Source organism: Asterias rubens, chromosome 1, assembly GCF_902459465.1.
Source record: "Asterias rubens chromosome 1, eAstRub1.3, whole genome shotgun sequence".
In the NCBI taxonomy this organism is placed as follows: domain Eukaryota; kingdom Metazoa; phylum Echinodermata; class Asteroidea; order Forcipulatida; family Asteriidae; genus Asterias; species Asterias rubens.
In genome coordinates this window covers 6,085,039-6,104,508 of record NC_047062.1, presented here as the reverse complement: position 1 = coordinate 6,104,508, position 19,470 = coordinate 6,085,039, and the positions used below count along the sequence as shown (strand labels likewise).

At 40.1% G+C, this 19,470-nt stretch overlaps 1 protein-coding gene across 2 annotated transcripts in view; it reads right to left on the bottom strand.

The window, feature by feature from the left end:
* Window positions 1–11,988: 11,988 nt before the first annotated feature.
* LOC117300060 (ral GTPase-activating protein subunit alpha-2-like) overlaps window positions 11,989–19,470 on the bottom strand; it is a 102,701-nt gene continuing 95,219 nt past the window's right edge. For both annotated transcript variants that reach the window (XM_033783737.1, XM_033783745.1), the window contains 2 exons: window positions 14,974–15,294; window positions 11,989–13,543 (listed from right to left, as the gene is read on the bottom strand). In XM_033783737.1, coding sequence (XP_033639628.1) covers window positions 13,344–13,543; window positions 14,974–15,294 — 521 coding nt within the window. In that variant the 3' untranslated portion in view covers window positions 11,989–13,343. The remainder of the gene's footprint in view (window positions 13,544–14,973; window positions 15,295–19,470) is intronic.

Here is a 19,470-nt window from a genome sequence, read left to right as displayed (position 1 = left end):
ACGTGGATGGCAATTCATTGATGCCACAGTCGCTCAAGGCTTCCACGCCATCTGTCCCCATAAATACAGGCATGAAATATCGCCCCATACCAACCCCCTCACTCCAGCCACTATATCAAAAGGACAGTGGATATATATATTTTTTTATAAATGCACATGAGAGGAGTGAAACACACGTCAAGTTGTTCCTATATCAGAGTGGTTTATATATAAATAGAAGCAACGGCATAAATCTGAGGGCATACAGTCATAGTGGAAGATTAAACTGTGTTAATGAAGTGGTACAGGCGACAGGTGTCAAATACCGGACCCATATCAGACTGGCCTATTCACTAGGCCAGGAAACGCGCTGAAATATTCAGCTGGCAACAACAAAATGGCTATTAAGGCAACCGGAGAGCGAGTCTAGTGTGACTCGGGCGAAGACGGAAATTCTTAAGCATTATAGAGCCTACTTACAAAGCTTTTACCCATCTGCGGCTCTGGAGAGATGGCAACCGGATGATGCAAGTAATATATAAATACAAACCATGATAAATGATGGACGGGGCTTTACCTTTCAAGACGACGAGATGATGGGGATAGTGTAAGATGTTTGGTGCTTCGGGAATACACACACACCGGTCATGGACTCCACATTGTGTGTGCCGTTCTTAATGAGATCGGGTAAAGGCGGGACACGAAGGAAAACAAGATATATACGGATGGTTGCGAAATGGAGGGGAAGTTATTTCCATGTAGGCCTACCTTGTTGTTTTGATGGGTTTATTTTGATACTTAATAAAAAGTAAATTTCTGATAGCTGGATAATATCAACATAAAATCTAGGCCAATCCTATGCCAAGAAGAAGAAAAGGGAAAATAGCTTTAAAAACACGATTCAAAAAGCAGGAAGAAAATTAAAGCTTTACAAAAAGAAAACAAAGGATGACATTCTGGGAAGTAAAGGTTAGACTTAAAAGTGCGAAATAAAGATGAGAGAGTTAAAGTCTTACAATCAAAATAATGGGTTTTTTTCTAGTATAGAGAAACAGTTCCCAATCATTTAACATCACTGTCAACTATTGGTACTCAAAATAATTGCTAGCATTAAACTTACTTGCATGGTAACGAACAATGAGAGCTATTGATAGTACAAAACATTGTAAAAAACGGCTCCCTCTGAAGTAGCGTAGTTTTTGAGAAAGAGGTAATCTCTCACTTAAATGACAAACAAATCAGGTCTGAAGCATTCTATTTATAGGCATTTGAAAGCGCACAAGTTTGTGCAACAAAGGTGTTTTTTTCTTTCAACATTCTCTTACAACTTCGATTACCAATTGAGTCCAAATCTTCAAAGATTTGTTATTTTATGCCTATGTTGGGATGTACTCCAAGTGTCCAGTGCCTTTAAGTTCAAATTCCGCCGGTTCACCCTGATCTTTTCTCATCTGTGTATTTTACATCAATATTCGTATCCGTCCGGTCACTCAACTTTACAGCTATTGGCATAACACTGTTGACAATGCTCCACTGTCTACTCATCACAGTAGTGACAGACTTGATATTTTCTAAAGAGTGAATCCCATGACAGCTTTTAGAGAATAACTTTGTATCGGTAATGAAGGAGTTACGATTGGGCAGAGGTGGTAATTGTAAATCATGCAACCCCATAATGAAAATAAGATTCATATGATTGGAGTTATTTGGGTGCTATTTTTCTTTTGGCGCGTGTCGTGGTTGAGCTGCGGTTTCAGAGCATCGAACTCAAAGTTGTGGTGGCTGAGTCATCGGAGAGGTGGGTTCGTATCCCGGTTGTTGCACTTGTTCTTGTACAAATACATCATACCTACAAAGTTAATGGCTATATATAATGCGAAGGGGGATTGTTGGTTGTTTGACTGCCGATGCCGCATACTCCAAAGGAGTGAAGGTGTTTTAGGGTGGTCCCAGGTCCCAGTGATGACATAAGGTGCTTTGAAGGGTCCCCATTAGTGGGCCTGCGTGTATGGGTTCTCTTGCTACATGTATTTTGATGTTTGTGCAATAGTAAGGTAATAAACCAAACTAAACTAAACCTGATACCATGTTTACAAGTGCCTAATTACAAAGCGTCTTATTGATGTATGGATGTGCGTTAATACCCAACCTCCACACCCAACCTTCTCTTCGAGAAAACACCGGGAACTTGACTTATAGACCCGTGGGACGGGAGGTTAAGAGCTGAGGTGATTTGTTTGCACAGGGAAGGGACATTTTGGCGACTTACCAATGAGAAGGAGTAGAACCAAGTTGACGGGTTGTGGAAAATATCAACAAATAACCAGATTTTTACCAAGGTGCGGCCATCCGTCTTGCTTCTCTTTTATTCGACCCAATGTAACCAAACCGAGGCTGGAAGGGAAACAAATATTATGGTGCATGTTTTTCATGCTACCGTCATTGTTGTATATACAGAGTACCTGGCACAATATGACCACGTGATAAAGGTCTCTGTTACAGTGGTGTGACTCAAATTGACTAATACGAATATTTGCCAGTAACCGGTAACTTTTTGTAATAAATGGCTAAACACACAATCAAGATAATATATCATCGGAAATGAATAACATTCAGAGTTTCTCCTCCAATCAAACGAGAATATTTCTCGGAATTAAAGGCAGTGGACACTATTGGTAATTACTCAAAATAATTATCAGCATAAAACCTCACTTGGTAACGAGTAATGGGGAGAGGTTGATGGTAAAAAAACATTGTGAGAAACGGCTCCCTCTGAAGTGACGTAGTTTTCAAGAGAGAAGTAATTTTCCACGAATTTGATTTCGAGACCTCAAGTTTAGAACTTGAGGTCTAGAAATCAACCATCTAAACGCACACAACTTCGTGTGACAAGGATGTTTTTTCTTTCATTATTATCTCACGACTTCGACGACCAATTATTGAGCTCAATTTTCACAGGTTTGTTATTTCATGCCTATGTTGAGATACACCAAGTGAGAAGACTGGTCCTTGACAATTACCAATAGTGTCCAGTGTCTTTAAGCAAACCACATATATATATCCGTTTTGCTTGCTGGATTGAGCCTTTGCTTTTAATTTCCAGCAGACATTAGATCTATACAGAGCTGCGATATGTTAGTTATAGGTTAAGTAACGGGAAAGAATTAAGACCAAGACAAAAGGAATCCCTCGAGAGATGTTTTAACCTTTCGGTCATCATCGAACAGACCCATGGATGGCTATCATCATGGCACAATATTCAATACAGAACAATGAGCAAAGATCATCTTTTCTTCCGGGGAGGTTGTGAGGATGGATGGAGATGATACCGTGCCATCCCCAACGGGTTTGCCAAGACACATCCAACACGATGACTGTATCCATTAGTTTTAGAGACCGATGGATGAAAGAAAGAGAGATGGGTCCCAAAATGCAACACGTATAATAGCGGGGTATCATCATCGGCACGATTGTTGCTAAAAGGCAAGGTGTTTATCACGCTAAAAGGGAGTCAATCTCTCAGGGACCCCAGCGGCCAGGGCTCTCTCTCTCTTGATGGGTCTATCGGCGCGGTGGCCTGGGTAATGGTTTGGTGCCATTAATGACGGTGCGGGAAATATACATCTCATGCCCGTACTGTAGAATATGATGATGATGATGATGATGATTAAGATGAACCGTTGTGCAGTCTTGATATAAACTCGTATCAAATGCAAGTCTTACTTTTGGAGTGTTACTCAGATCTGTTAATAGTATTATAAAATAGTCTGGTGCCATGCCTAGTCACTGGTGTTCATTGGCATCAGTGTTACAAAAGATGGACTCGAACAAAACACGTGGCCTACAACAACAAAAGAGGTGGAAACGAAATGGTTAGAGAAAAAATAAAACAAGTTATATTTACATTGTTAAATTCAGTATAGGGGCCCACCGGTAATATCTTTAGATAAATAATTTCAAAGTTATCTCGACTTAAAACAACGCAAAAACAAAACAAACAAAAAAACAATTCAACAAACGCTGTTGTTTAATGATGACTATGTAGATTTTTAATTTTAATACAATCAGTTGCATCACTACACACCACGTGTAATAATAACCAGTTGTCACTGCATTGAGCCTAACACATGGACGGACCCCCCCCCCCTCAATCCATTCAAGAAATCCGTATTCCGGGTGGTTTCCTCCAATGTCCGGGTCACCGCAAACCCAACTGGCCCTCCAGGCGGGCATGAAATGAATCACTACCCTGCAATCCCTCCTACTACCACCACCAACACCGACAAGCTCACCACCCCAATCCAAACACATTGAGACGAGTCTAGCCGAGTCTAACTGACTCATCTATGGGTATTGTCTGGAAGTTGTCTTGTGTTACAGACGTCTCGACCAGCCAGCCAATAACAATTAGGATACAAGCATCCACCAGGAAAGATCACAAACAATAATTTATTCCCCAGCTTTACACAATGGGATTTTCATTTTATTGGTTTTGTTTATTTATTGTTTCCTAAAAATTCATACAAACAACTCATATTCTTCGACCAGGGCCCGATTTCATAGAGCTGCTAAAGGACAGACAGCAGCTAACCGCAACACAATTATGCTTACCAGCAAAAGGTTACCAGCCAAACTACCATGTCACATGAACAATCTGTGACTGGTATCCAGCTCATTTCTAGTTTCTGTTTGGCAGAAAATTGTTAAGCACTATTTTCTGCTTAAAGCCATTGGACACTTCGGTAAACAGTATTGTCCAAGGCCCACACTTCGTGTATCACAACTTATATATAAAATAACAAACCTGTGAAAATTTAGGCTCAATCGGTCATCGGAGTCGGGAAAAAATAACGGAAAACCCGCCCTTGTTTCCGCACGTTTCGCCGTGTCATGACATGTGTTTAAAATAAATCCGCAATTCTCGATATCGAGAATTGATATTGTTTTACTGTTTTCTCAAAAAGTAAAGCATTTCATGGAATAATATTTCAAGAGAAGTCTTTCATACCTTCTGTAAACCCTGTAAGTTATTTGTAAATCTGTGAACTTTTAATTTTGTTTCTGTTCCGAAAGTGTCCGATGGCTTTAAGCAGCTCTGTGAAAATTGGTACTGGTTTTGGTTACAAGTCAAAATAACTGGGCGTCCAATATTTGATTATATCGAAACACTCACGCACGACACACTGACAGAAAAAAATGTGTCAATTTTTAACAGATTCTCAACATGTCGCCACGTGTTTTTTAAATTGGCGCATCACGTGCCATTGCACACTTCACCGAGGGCAGGGAGGTTTGTATGCTTTTCGCATCCAGTAAAAAAAAAAATGACAACGGGTTGGTTTCGTCTCAAAAGCTTTATGTAGGAAGATGTGAGTACTGACAAAGGTACTGGACACTGACTCAAAATAATTGTTAGCAAGCATAAAAACGTACTTGGCAACGAGCAATGGAGAGCTGTTGGTGATAAAACACATTGTGAGAAACGGCACCCTCTAAAGTAATGTAGTTTTTGAGAAAGAGACAATTTCTCCCTGAAGATTTTTTTTCGGCATCTGAAAGGACCACAAAATTAATGTGCAACAATGGTGCTTTTTCTATCATTATTCTCTTGCTCTTCGATGACAATTGAGGCAAATTTCACAGATATGTTATTGTATGTTGGGATACACCAAGTGATAATGCTTGTCTTTGACAATTACCAAGGGTGTCCGGTGTCTTTACCGTTCAACCGAGTTCTGTTTCTTTCAAATTGTTGCTGGTAAGCCCACCACAGAGCAGTTAATAATCGGCAACAGATCGCCGGACAAAAGAAAAGGGGGAAAACGAGAGAATATAGAAGAAAGGAGCTGACTGAGATGGATAGGCTAATCTCCGAGAAAGAGAAGAACACCTCAAGACGTTATGCGGGTTACGTTTCATTGAGAGAAGTTGTGTCATTTATCAGTTTAGCCAGGACCCCGTCCCCCCTGTCCCCCACCTATTGCCGGTATATCTCCGAACAGATATAACTTTATTACCCGACCGACAAACGATGAAGTTATTAATCTACTAACAATTGCTGAACCCAAAATGATTCATTTGCGACGCTTTCAAATTAAATGACATCGCAGCGAGTAAATTAACAATGACTCACGGAGGCTGGGGCCCTTTGTCTCCCGTCTGCGGCCCCTTTGATACACTATACTAACCCCGAGGTAAAGAAAAAAGGCGGGAAAACCGGTGGCATGCATGCCACCACTTTGATTATGGTATCTTCTTGCCTACCATTGTCGCCATGGTGACCGTTTTGGGGGGCGCGCGTGAAATCAATGAGTCATTTTTTGGCGGTGATTTGGGGGACTCGGTGCAAGAAACCCCCTAGGGGAATGTCGTCTGGCCAGTCGAGGTAATCTTCGTAACAAGTAGGCACTTTTTCCCCATTCTTTTTCATTCGGTACACTTACTCCCGTTTCCCTCTTCTCTCCCGAGTCACCACGGCCAATAGACCTTGCAATAATATTACATCGCGGTTTGGAGGATGCGAGTCATCTAATGCCGGTATACTAATAACGTGATCCATGTTCTCGCAATTAGGTGTGATCGGTGCCGACAAGTGCCGGCCGAGATGACAAGGAGGAGGTGGGGGGGGGGGGGGGAGGGGGACAACCCTAGAGTGGGATTGATGATACTATAAGCCTAGCACCCAGGCTTCGGGAAAGAAAGGAGTGCAACCAAATCAAAAAGCTTTGATTACCAATTCACACACAATATACACAAATAACTGAAGGAGCAAGATGTCTCACTCTGATAACATCTATGTCAAAATGGAGTCCAAAGAGGGGTCTCGCTGAACCTAATTAAAAACGACCCCATCATGTCATGTTTGATTGATAACAAGTGGTTGCTTTATTATTACGACCGCCAAATCTGTTTTTCAACAAAATCCGAGAAGAGAGAGGGGGGGGGGGGGGTAAATAAGACACGATTAGCGCCACTAATGACGTCTCTTTTAAGTATATATTTATATTTATTTACAGTTCATCTGGTTAGAGATTACAGTATGGGCTATATCCGAATACATAATAACAATAAACATTGCCTACAAATGTATAATATTATGATTTGTTTTCCACTCAACGGAACATTTTTCTCTGGACTGCCGCTTTAACATTGATACATTAATGATACTAAGCCGGCATGCCACAGAGGGTTTAAAGTGACAGCTTTTCATCTCTGACATTCAGTCAAATCTCCACATGCATTAATCATTCGATGCTGCCTTCGCAACAAACACACTCAATTTATATACGACGTCATCCCGAAGAAGACCCACTCGTTCGCACTCACATAAACCCAAACGCACATGCCGCCATCAAAACAACACCGAAAAAGAATGCATCAAATGCATGTTTTATCATTATATTAATTTCAAAGCAATTATATACACATAACAAAGTTGAAAGTTAATACCTGTATGGTCATATACAATACAACAGCGCGTGGAGCCTATAGTTCCATCAATCAAATGAGATCACTTTGGCTTAATTGGGCCCTCTATATCCGCCGTTACATTGTCATAGGTTGATGGCCCCAGACCAGTCACCGCGCGCACAATACATCGTCTCTCATTAATAAGTAAACTAACAATAACAAGTAAAACAATTTTTGGCCAGGTTCACTTGTAGTGAAATATTAAAAACTGATTACCTCATACATGATAGAACCAAAAGTACAGAAATGCATAATTTAACTTACGGGTGTTAATATCCTGTGAATATTCATAACCCCAACAGATATGAGTGAGCTATGGCAATCAAGTCGGATTGTTATTAAACATTGTCCATTGCCATTTTAGCTGGCTGGGTGAAGGGGAAAATGACAGTTTCAACTTATTTTATGTAAAATATTATGTAATACATACAGATTGAAACTGGTCATTCCGTGGCAACCCCTATGTATGCAAGATACCATGTTGTTTAGAATTACATTTTTGCATTTTGTAAAGTCACTTTGCTATTTAGAAGAATTTTGAATGATCTTACCAACCAAATAACAGTTTGCAGTTCTGACATGCCACTAGTTTAGTTTTCCTCAATGCTATATACTTGTTAAAAAGTTAGTAGTAGACATTAATATGGTATCTTACTGGTAATGAGAGATTATGGAGAAAAACTTACCAAAAAGTAAAACAATAAAATTAAGCCCACCATTTGACCATAATGGCCAAGAGTGGTAAAATAATAACAAGACCGTACTCATAAATAAATGAGGCCAAGTATGGGGATAATGTTTACTTCCCGCTCCGTAGGCCATAAGACATTATGTGTGTGTAGTGAAGATGATGAAGTAATGTCAGTTCTTAGATGTGGGAGAGAAACACAACCAATCAGGTATGGATTAAAAACCAAAGCCCCATACAAGGCTCCAGCCTGGAATTCGAACCGGGTTCACGTCCCCATCAGGTTTTGACATGTGGGCTAGAAGACGTGTGTAGAGAAGATGATGAGGTAAAGTCAGTTCTTAGAATGTGGGGGAGAAACACAACCAATCAGGTATGGATTCAAAACCACACCGGGGTCGCCGACCCTAATCCCATGGAAAACTCCAAGGAAACACATCTCTTAAAATTACCCTCAAGTTGTAACCTACTAAGCAACCATTAAACCACTCTGTCGTTACATCGTCCCTTCTATATATAAGAGGTAAATTAATTAAACAAAACAACATATAAGAAAAGGAAAGGAAAAAACATCTAAGACTTCCTCGTTTCCTTTGAAAGGAATCTTAGGGAGCTTCCTCCATCTGCCCGTTGGTTATATTAAGTGTTCCCTTTCATTGAATACAACAAACAATGTAAACAATATTAAGTAAGCACATAATTAGTTCATTGATGACAGTCCAGCTGCAACAATAGAATGATGAATGCTAATTATTTTATAAGGAGAGGGAGTAAAGAACTGCTACCTAGCCTTTTAATGGAAGGAGAACCACCTTTTGGAATATTTGACAGCAGACCAAAATAAAATGGAGGTTGCCACACCCTGATTTTGGATAATTGATACCCCTATTGGGAGAGTATGGTCCCAATCAGGAGAAATAGATACCCCAATTTGGATAGTTAGCATGGTATTTGAACCTAGAGTAAGAATTGTTTACAGAAAACTCATATTCAGGTGGTTTATACATGTATAGAACTCCAAGCCAAGCACTGAAACCATCTCAAACTGTGGTAATATTTGTATGGCTCCCCGCATGATAGTTTGGTCATAGCACTGCTAATAACTGCAGTAGAAGGTACCAGCCTATTTCTATTGAACACTTGATTTCACTGTGGGCCATTTTCGAGACCAAGGCTTAGGTTTGGCTCTGGCTCGAACTACCATCCTCTGTTTGAAGTACGGTGATGAAAGTTTTCAAAATTAACTGCTGATCCTAAGTCAGAGCCCAAGCATGAGCCTAAGCCGGATCCTAAGCCAGAGCCTATAAGCCAAATCAAAAGTTGAATCCAAGGTTAAGAAGAGGGACCAAAGCATTATGTGTAGAAAAAGAAAACATTCAATGAGTACATAAGTGAAAAAAATCAAACACTTTCGATCTTTGGCTGTACTCGGTGGTCATAATGGGTTGATGTGGCTGGCAGCCAAAGGGGCCCTTGCATGCCAGCTTCTTGAACACGTTTTAGCCGCGTCCTTCGCAATTCAGCTCTTAGCTGCGAGCAAGGATGATTAGCCCCCCAAATTATTATTTTAAGTCAAATATTCCTAGTGACTGCTATTCATAGTCATGTCAAATTTATAAAATCTTGAGAAAATAGCCCTCAAGTACAGAAACTTAAAGTCACCATCCACATTTCCACATCTGAGTTAAATTGATGCAGAAAGACATCCAGTTTTGATAATTAAGATCTATTTCCAGAGTTCTTAAACCACAACAAAGACATCTTTTGCTTTATCTGATTTTCATTTTATGTTTGCGGATCATGGACACCAGACAAAGCAAATCGAGAATAAGAAATTCTGCCACAGGTACTCTGAGAGAAATCTTAGTCATCTAATTTCTACATCTTTCTTTGACTTGAAAAACATAGTTATGCAAATAGTCAAGATTTTCCGCTTAAGCTTCTGCTTGAAGCATCAAGCATATTTCCAAATTCACAAATGTTGTATGGTGTTTAAATCATCCCAGTGCAACTATCTCTCTGGCAACGAGATCTTCCCACCGAGCTTCTCTCTCAAGGGAGGTGAGAGATATACAACACTTTGGACTGACCTGACCAATTAGTTTATTATTGATTTCACAAATGTGTCAATTTCTGTTGCAGTTTTAAACAAGTAACATCGGTGAAGGGAGTGTTCATTATCTATACCTACATTACATCGGCCATTCTTAAAATGAAATCCCAAGAATTGGAGGCTATGCGAACTTCACAATCATGACCCACAGTCTTGCTGCTACTTAATACGACTGAATAAATAAGCCCGATGTTTACTCCACAGAAAAAACACGTTGGATTATGTTTGTTCCACACTCTCCACCAGACTTTGCTTTTCCATTACCATTACATTAACAACCTTGCCCCATCAACTAAAGTTCATCAACGACTTGGGGAATGTACGACACTGAAGAAACGCTCATCAAAATTCCGCGTTTCTTGGAGGAGCTGGTTTACTTTTGGCAGGGAGATGGTTATCCCTGGTTGGCGAGGGGGGAATGTGCGATAGCATTCCTTGGCTTGATCAAAGATTAATTGATGACCCTGTGGTATTCCTGACTATGGAGAGAGAGAGAGAGAGAGAGGGGGAGAGGGTGATATGATGAAAGATAAAGACTCGCCTTCAATGAACCTCACATTAATTGGTTTGGATGTTGGAAGCTGTAAGGAGGTGTTCCTTTTGCTGTGGTAGGGGGGGGGGCACATTTGTTCTTTATGTCTGGTGCATAGACTGCAAAATACCTATTGCGCAAGCGCTAACAGTTGAACTTGATCATTAGCTAGACCAGGTTGAACCTCATTCAACGCCTAACGTGCACATACTGAGTAATTGCGATAAGGTCTATGATGGTGGCCAAATTGAGGAACTGACTTGCATCAATCACTGCTAAGGATGGAGCATGTTTACAGATAACCTCTGAACTGCGAGTCTTGTTACTACATCAGGATTGCATTCATTAAGCCGCTAAGCAGAAATTCTTGCTTAACACAACAGAATCAGATATGGCCACTATTCAATAAACATGACAATGGATGTTGTTTTTGGTTTTGGGGTAATTTGTTCTGCTAAGTAAGTTGACCCAGAATATGTGAAATAATAAAAAATACCCACTGAACATCCTGTTTAGTTATTTTGCCAAATGTCAACAAATTAATAATATCTCAAGAAGCCTATTTGCATCAATGGTTCCTATGGCGATACAATGCCATGGAACACTAGCGTTGGTTTCACATACACTGGGTAACTATCAAACAAAAGGGAAAAGTCAATCCAATTTGGTGTAATGACTTGAACAAAAGCCATGTCACAGCATCTCCAAACAGTGTAGCCTGGATTGCCATTAACTTTTGACATGTTTCTTTATTCAGCGGCCAACTCATGTGAAAACAAAAACTGCAACGGTTTAATTAAGTGAGGCTTCTGCAAATGATTAAAAGATGAAGACGAAGAAAATGGGACAATAGCTCGGTGATTGATGGCGATATCTCTAGTCTTTTCAATGTCATTTAACACTGGCGGCAAGGCAAGCATTAGTGGAAAGGGGGGGGGGGGAGGGTTGCGTTGTTTACTCGTTTCATTCCTGTGCAAAGATGCTCAGCGATTGGGAGATGTCCAACGGAATGACAAATGAGCTGTGCGAATGCACTCCACTCCGCCAGAGAAAGCCACAGAGTGGTTGGGGGGATCAGCGTACATTAAAGCTGGGGTCCATTACTGCCCGGCGTGCCACCCATCAATGGCACTTTGGACTTCACTACGTCATTAATCACCATATCGGTTAGTAGAAATCCCTTTACAAAGTTATGGCATCCACCCCCCCCCCCTCTCTCTCACTCCCCTCTATCCATGAGCTGTCCAGATGGATATTGCTTCACATAAAATAAAAATCATAAAAAATACTAGACGTGATATCAATTCCTTCAGACGAATAAATTGTTCTCTCTCTGCGTCAAATGCACACACTCACACACGCTGAACCATTAAACACAGGAAGTCTGGCTACTTTTCAGTCCGACTATTCATTACTCAAAAGTGGCAGTCTATTTCCGTTTCCAAACATTACAAGTACGATAACACTGAAAGCTATGGAGACTTATATAACTAATGCTCCATTCCCCTTATGCATTCATCTACATTATCCTCAAGCTCCGACAATCCATGGACTCTTAAACTTGGAAGATTTCCCCGACCCTTCCTTGAACGCTCGAATCATAAAAATCAATACAAACACCAATAAATAAGTAGTTCTCTTTTTTTTAAATGCGATTAAAAGGGCCACCTTTAATGAAAATATACACCACAGTAGCACGTAATAAATCAAATGTACATATAAATTTGTTGCACATGGTTTTGTTTTCCTCACTCTCGCTATAATATATCACAATTGCATTGATAATGTGTGCAATGCAATCAAAAGGTTAATGGTGTGAATATCTTTGCAAATCAACATTTTTTTCTAACTCTACATGTAAAGCATCAATTTGGTCACACTTCATAGAGCTGCTAATACCCAATGTAAACCAATCAACAAATGCACTAAGCAAAATGGGCCCGAACCATAAACAATACACATTACATGGTATTTTAGTTGGTAACCTGACTTTGTTGAGTCCCTCTTTGCGCTGAGCAAGTTTTAGTACTAAGTAGCTCAATGAAACTGGTCCCAGACACTTATTCAGTCTAAGTTTTGAACCATGTCAACATTTCCAGTAAATTACTACATGTAGTTAAACCAATGATATACACCCACAGATACAAAGCAAGATTCACAATCTGGTTATGTGAACAACGGCACTGTTGACTGAATCCAATTCTAGATGCTTGACTTGATCCCCATATGCTGATATGTCTACCAGTAAAGCATCATCCTGAGCGACAGTAATAAATGGTTGCAGAAGTGGGATTGACCTCTTTTAATCCAGGGCTTGTTACCAAATCTGACAATCTAGACTGGAGTTAATCGATATGTAAACAGCCATGTCTGATAACATCATCACCACTTCAAGCTGTTACATGCTCAAAGGTTGCAATCATTGTTGCTCAATCTCGTGATCTGCCAGCACAGCCGGCAATAAATGCATCTGAGAGTGAGGTTGAGTATTTGGCCTTTGCTGAAAGTACTCCTCCTTTCCCAAAGAGAGAAGTCTGATGGCGGTGTAACCACTTACAGCACTAAGCCCGCTCGTTTTTCTTCTTTGTGTCTGCAGGACTCTCCGGGGGTGTTGACTCTGAGTTCATTGATCCCGAAGAGGATGCCCGTTTGGTCCTTGCCCGAGCCTTTGCCTGTGGAGTGGTCGCAGTGGTGGAGTCCACTGGGGTGGTGCTTGCACTTGCTGGGTCAGATGAGCCTTTCTCATCAACAGAGCCTGGAGCTGTGATAGGTGTTTTAGGAAATGAAAAAAAGGGCGAAGACGTATCATTGAAAGTTACTTTGTATATTAAAGAACTGATTAATGTAAAAAGATATACTAGCGCATAAGTAATGTACACGGTAATTAGACATTTATATTGAAATGATGATTAAAAAATCTTCACCAAAACAATCACAGACCAAATAATACATCGGTAGTACAACAAAAACAAAAAAGTAGATACATTTTCAGTCTGAAAGCTCACTGATTATAAAAATTAATACCATTTCCAATTCTCCAGAGAAATATGCACATAATATTGTTGACGCTGACAAAAAGCTATCAAGTTTTTTTTCCCGGAAAGATTTGATACATTGTGAGATTAATTTATTAAGTGCATTATGCAGTCTCTATGCACAACACAAAGCATAAAACATTGATAAATGTCAAGCAATTTGTTACGAAAAATTTAAACTCAAACAAGTGAGTCTTTTAAAATTCTGTGAATTTCAGAACGGCGTCAGCTTGACGGATGTGAATTGATAAGTCATTCCAAAATGAAAGTACAAGGAATTTGAAATCTGTTTGACTAAAGACTTTTGTAGTAACAGTAAGAATACTGTGTCAGTAAGAATACATCATGTTATAACCTCTTGCATCAACGGCACTCCCGACCCCTGTTTGAAGATTATGGTAAGCGCAAACGTGTAACGATGTATTGTCTCAAGTGCGCACTACACTTTATAACGCACAGGAATATTGACTCCCAAAATGGCACACTTAGAATTTTTGTGATGTTGACGTCAGGTGAATTGGGTTAATAAAAACTTCTCTTAAACCTTTTTACATTATCTCCATATAACATATCTTAACAATTTAACTTGATTTTTTTGTTTTTTTTTGTTTCATGTGTTTCATTCGATGTGTAATGGAAACCAAATTAACAAAATTAACAACAATTTAAATAATCCAATCTGGTCATTTTGTTAAGAACAGAATCTAGAGAGATAGATAGATGATAAATGAGTACTTGACAATCCCTATGGGATACTGTTAGAGAAATGTCTCTAGTGGAATCGAAGTGTTAATTTTGATTCCTCCAAGATCCCTGTAAACAAAAATTCCCTGTGTGGCTTGACTCAACGGCATCTACTATTGTCAGCAACTGCAGAATCATCAATTGTAACGCATAAAACATTGTCATACAAACACATACTTAAGGCAAACACACTTTAAAATATAATTCCACAGATTATCGGTTGCAGGGACAAGAACCCAACATCGTGACTGAAGTAATTCATACAAGTTTAATTCCGCCAATTAAGCTTAAAACCTTGCTTCTACCGACGCCAATTTTCTAACAGTGCTGGCCAATTTTTTCCAAATTATGTCCGTCATGTTTACCAATCAGCGTGCGTAAAGATCTACTCTTTCTGATCGTTGTGACTTACCCATGCGTTGAACTTGCCCAGTGCTGGCAGCTAACGTGATCAGCTTATCTGGTTGACTGAGTCTCGTTGGTCGTTGGACACCCCCACCACTAGCCACTGGACCCTGGGGAACACCCTGGGTCAACACACCAGCTGTTCCAGTAGATGCACCGGACGTTGGGGTATTAGATGACAATCCGATGGGCGGATTGGTCAGGGATGGCCTCTCTTGACCTCTTACCGTTCCGACTCTGGAATGATGAGCCTGGATCTGGGCGTCCAAGATGGCTGACGTCAGAGTGGGTGGGTTGTTATCGCTCCCTGCTTTGGAGGCGCTACCACCTTGGAAGTAGATAAAAAGAGAGAGAACATTTAGTCTTTCGGGAGACCAATTGGTTCAGGCTAAAATACACTAGTGTCCTTGGTCCCAGGGTACAACCGTGAGTGGACAAATGTTATAATAGATTACTTTTTTAGGCAATTAAACTAAAAGCCTTTTCAGCTTTTGAACTCTAAGTTCCAATATTACATTAATCTTATCACAACTGAGCAATGTTTAATTGTATGTAAAGCTCAATTTGAAGCTGTGCTCCACCATTCAAAATAGGGAAAATAAAACATGCAGTCCAACAGACAACAGCTGACTGGTTTACCCATTCAAAAACAAAGATCAGGTTTGTTTAACAAGTGCATCAATGACCAATATCTCCAAAACCTACTATATAAGATCATGTTGCGTTCTCTTGTACAAATGTAACACAAATGTAACAAAATCAAGGTGACAAGGGAGTAGATTGGCACCCTTCAAGGATCAAGACTGTGGTAATAAGAATGACATACAGGGCACCCAACCAAGATGGCCACAGCAAAGCTCTGATATGACACTACTTGTTACTGCAGCTTGTCTGATTTTGCAAATAATTGTCAGGCCTTGTTTGAATTGACAGCCTGAATCACTCAACATCATACAGTGAAGTATAGGTTGTCATTAACATCACCCTTAGCAACAGCCACAGCCACAGCCACAGCCATAGCTGCCAATTCCAATGTGGCCTTATAGAGACCAATGTACAGACATGACTCCTCCAGCCAGAGATCTCGTCTCATCCCACGTCATCATACAGTGAAGTATAAGTTGTCCTTAACAACAGCCTTAGCATAAGCCGCAGCCATAGTTGCCAATTCCAATGTGGCCTTATAGAGACCAATGTACAGACACGACTCCTCCAGCCAGAGATCTCGTCTCATCCCACGTCATCATACAGTGAAGTATAAGTTGTCCTTAACAACACCCTTGGCAACAGCCACAGCCATAGCCGCCAGTTCCAATGTGGCCTTAGAGACCAATGAACAGACACGACTCATCCAGCCAGAGATCTCATCTCAGTAGAGACACACACACCTTACAAGACACACGGGGCACTATACCACGGGCAATTGAACATCCAACAGATTCTCCAAGATGCCCGGGGCATAATAAGGCACATGTCAGTGTTTTTAGTGTCTATGGTCTTCTTTTACCCTCGAACCCCTGCGAGATCCATTGTCCCCTCTGATTCAATGTCTATTATTTGATCTGGTTAAAACAACATTTCAAGTGCATTTCCCCTGAGTACCCTTGACAATTGTCTCAAGTTGACAATTCAAATGAAATGCCATTAAACATTTTCAGTAAATATACATTTTTTTCTTGGGGGGGGGGGGGGATACACAAATGTTGTACTGTTAGAAGTCAAATCTATCGGCGGTTGACCAAGTGGAGTCCTTGTTCAATGCCCCTAAGCCAGCAAATGTGTAATAAAGAAAATCAATGCATTGTTAATGAGACTGCGGAGATGTGTAGAAAACATTGTGTGAATGTTTCAGTCTGTGCCCACTTTCATAAAAGCCTGTAAGCACAAAAATTAGTAAAGTACAGGCAAATCTTGCTTAGAAGAATCAGGTCATCAGCCAATATTTCATGAATTTTACATTGTTGCGACTGGTGTCCCACTCACTTTATGCTTAACAATGAAATTAGCTAAACATCTTTCCCCTGCTGAAAACTTTATGAAATTGGGTCCTATACATTTATCATCAACATTAATAAAATGTTTGGCGAAGATCTATTTAGACCTTCTTGACAGAAAATAATGCTGATCAATTTTTCCGTAATGCTTAGCTGATCTATGAGTTTACGCAGCTCTATGAAACTGGCCCCAAAGCTTGCCTTTTATGAACTTGTTACTCGCATCTTTTATTTAAAGCCATTGGACCCTTTCGGTAAAAAGTATTGTCCAAGTCCCACACTTCGTGTATCACAACTTATATATAAAACAACAAACCTGTGAACATTTAGGCTCAATCGGTCATCGGAGTCGGGAGAAAATAACGGGAAAACCCACTCTTGTTTCCGTGCGTTTCGCCGTGTCCAATGGCTTTAAGAAAGAGGAATATACTCAGGTGGTACATGTAAAATCGCATCCGATTTATCTTCTCATCAGAGATGGACCACATGTAACTGAACTGAGCATCCAGAAAGACACCAGTCTTCATCAAACACATAGTAATAATATCAAAGTCTTATATAGCGCACGTATCTACCAAACAAGGTACTCAAGGCGCTGAGTGTATACAAACTTTCAGAAAGATAGGTTATTGCAGTGATGAATTCTGAAACCCTATTATTTAGTTTACAAGGTGCTACGGCGCATACAGCAGCCACAGCCAGGAACACCGGCAAACAGCAGAAACAAAACCAAATCAATCATCATTAAACCATCAGACCACTATCTTATAGTTTTTGCAGATGAAGACATTAATTTCTAACCGCAAAAAAAATCTCTACAGTTTTGCCTAAATTTGGGGAGGGCTATTGCACCCCCTGCCCCATGGGTGGTACGACTGAGTCAGTTTACCAAGCTAATTATATACAAGGGTTGAAGGGTAGGGCTGATAGTTATACCTAAAGCTAATTTCCACCCTTTAGGTTTTCCTCTCTCAAATTTAAGTTAATTTATTAATTTCTAGAGCCCTACAAGGGTCTTTGTCGCATTTAGATAATAATTATAAAAACAAGTATGAAGCTCCACTGTGTACAAATACCTGTAGGTTAACAGCGGAAATCCAGCTCATTTCTTCAAACATTTGTTTTTCTGACTCTGTAAAGTTTCCACCCGCAATGAAGTTTTTTAAATTGCATGGCATTCTCTTTCACTGTGATTAATAAGTAACAAGAAGGGGGGGTTGTTTTCCAGCATGTGTGCTCAATTGAGAGAAAAACGATTTGCTTTACCTCCGGCCCACGTTTGGCAGATTCAACTTTGTGATTTCCAGTTTTAGGCTCATGATTGAATCAAAGGAATTCGCTGGCGGGCATTAATGGAATCCATAAACTAATTATGCTGAACCATCTGGGGCACGGCGTGTCTAATTGTAAGGACAGCCCTGCCTTTTGGCCGTCGCTGCGACCGAGTCGACTGCACGCCTCTTCCTTTCCTCCGTCCCCGGCAGAGGGAAACGAAGACAACACCGGGCGAAGTCAAGTCAACAAATTTGCTCAATTCGTGTGTTCATTTGATTAGACATAGAGGCTCTTCAACCACAGGCGGATCATACAGGCGAGGTATCATTAAGAAGGGGGGATTTCATTGAGAGGACCGTGTACAAACACATGTACATTGAGCTGCCCATCACAAGTAACTCCTGCGTGATCAATCAGAAACTGATGCCTTACAGGTTCTTTCTCTCACCCCCCCCCCCCTCTCGAAAAAGTCAGACTTTTCCTATCTTTTGAGTCAATTTAATTGCCATGATATGATGTCATTCTTAATGGCAAGGATATGTTTGCACTGAGGTTCTTTATTAACCAAGTGGATATGACACCTAAGTAAAAATATATAAAAAATTCAGAAGAAGAAAAAAATTGTCTCTCTCGAAACCCTGATGTACTGGAAGTTCTTTGACCTTAAAAGAGTTGAGTGCTGACATGGAAACAGAACCAAGGCTTTGAAAGTGTAATGAAAATCAAATCTTCCCAAGTTGTATCAGGTGTAATAGCTCTATCAGGGACTGGTTAGAACTGTTATCAGTCACTCTTCAAAGGAAATCTGACTTCAAAAGGGAAAACTGGGCAACAGTTTAGTATCTTAATAGATGTTAAATTTGCATCGGGGAAAAAGAACATTAATTTTGGTTTGACACCGATGTGTGTTTAGCACTGTTTACTCAGTACTTTTCTGAGGTGGGATTTGAACCCACAACCTTTTCTAGAGCAGTGTCTTACCTACTACACTAACGAGATTGCCGGTTGATTTGGCGATCGAGAATTTGACTTAAATTCCTGTAATCCCTAAAGTAATTATCTTATTAAGTCCCAAGATGACAATTTATCTACTTCGTAAACAACAACATTGGTGAGCAAAGGACTGAAGTTTTGACGCAGGAATGTAAATTAAAAAATTTAGAAAGTCTTAAATTCTTTTAAAAAAACCAACAATAAAATTTGACAAAAAAAAAAAAGGTGTCATTAATTTATGA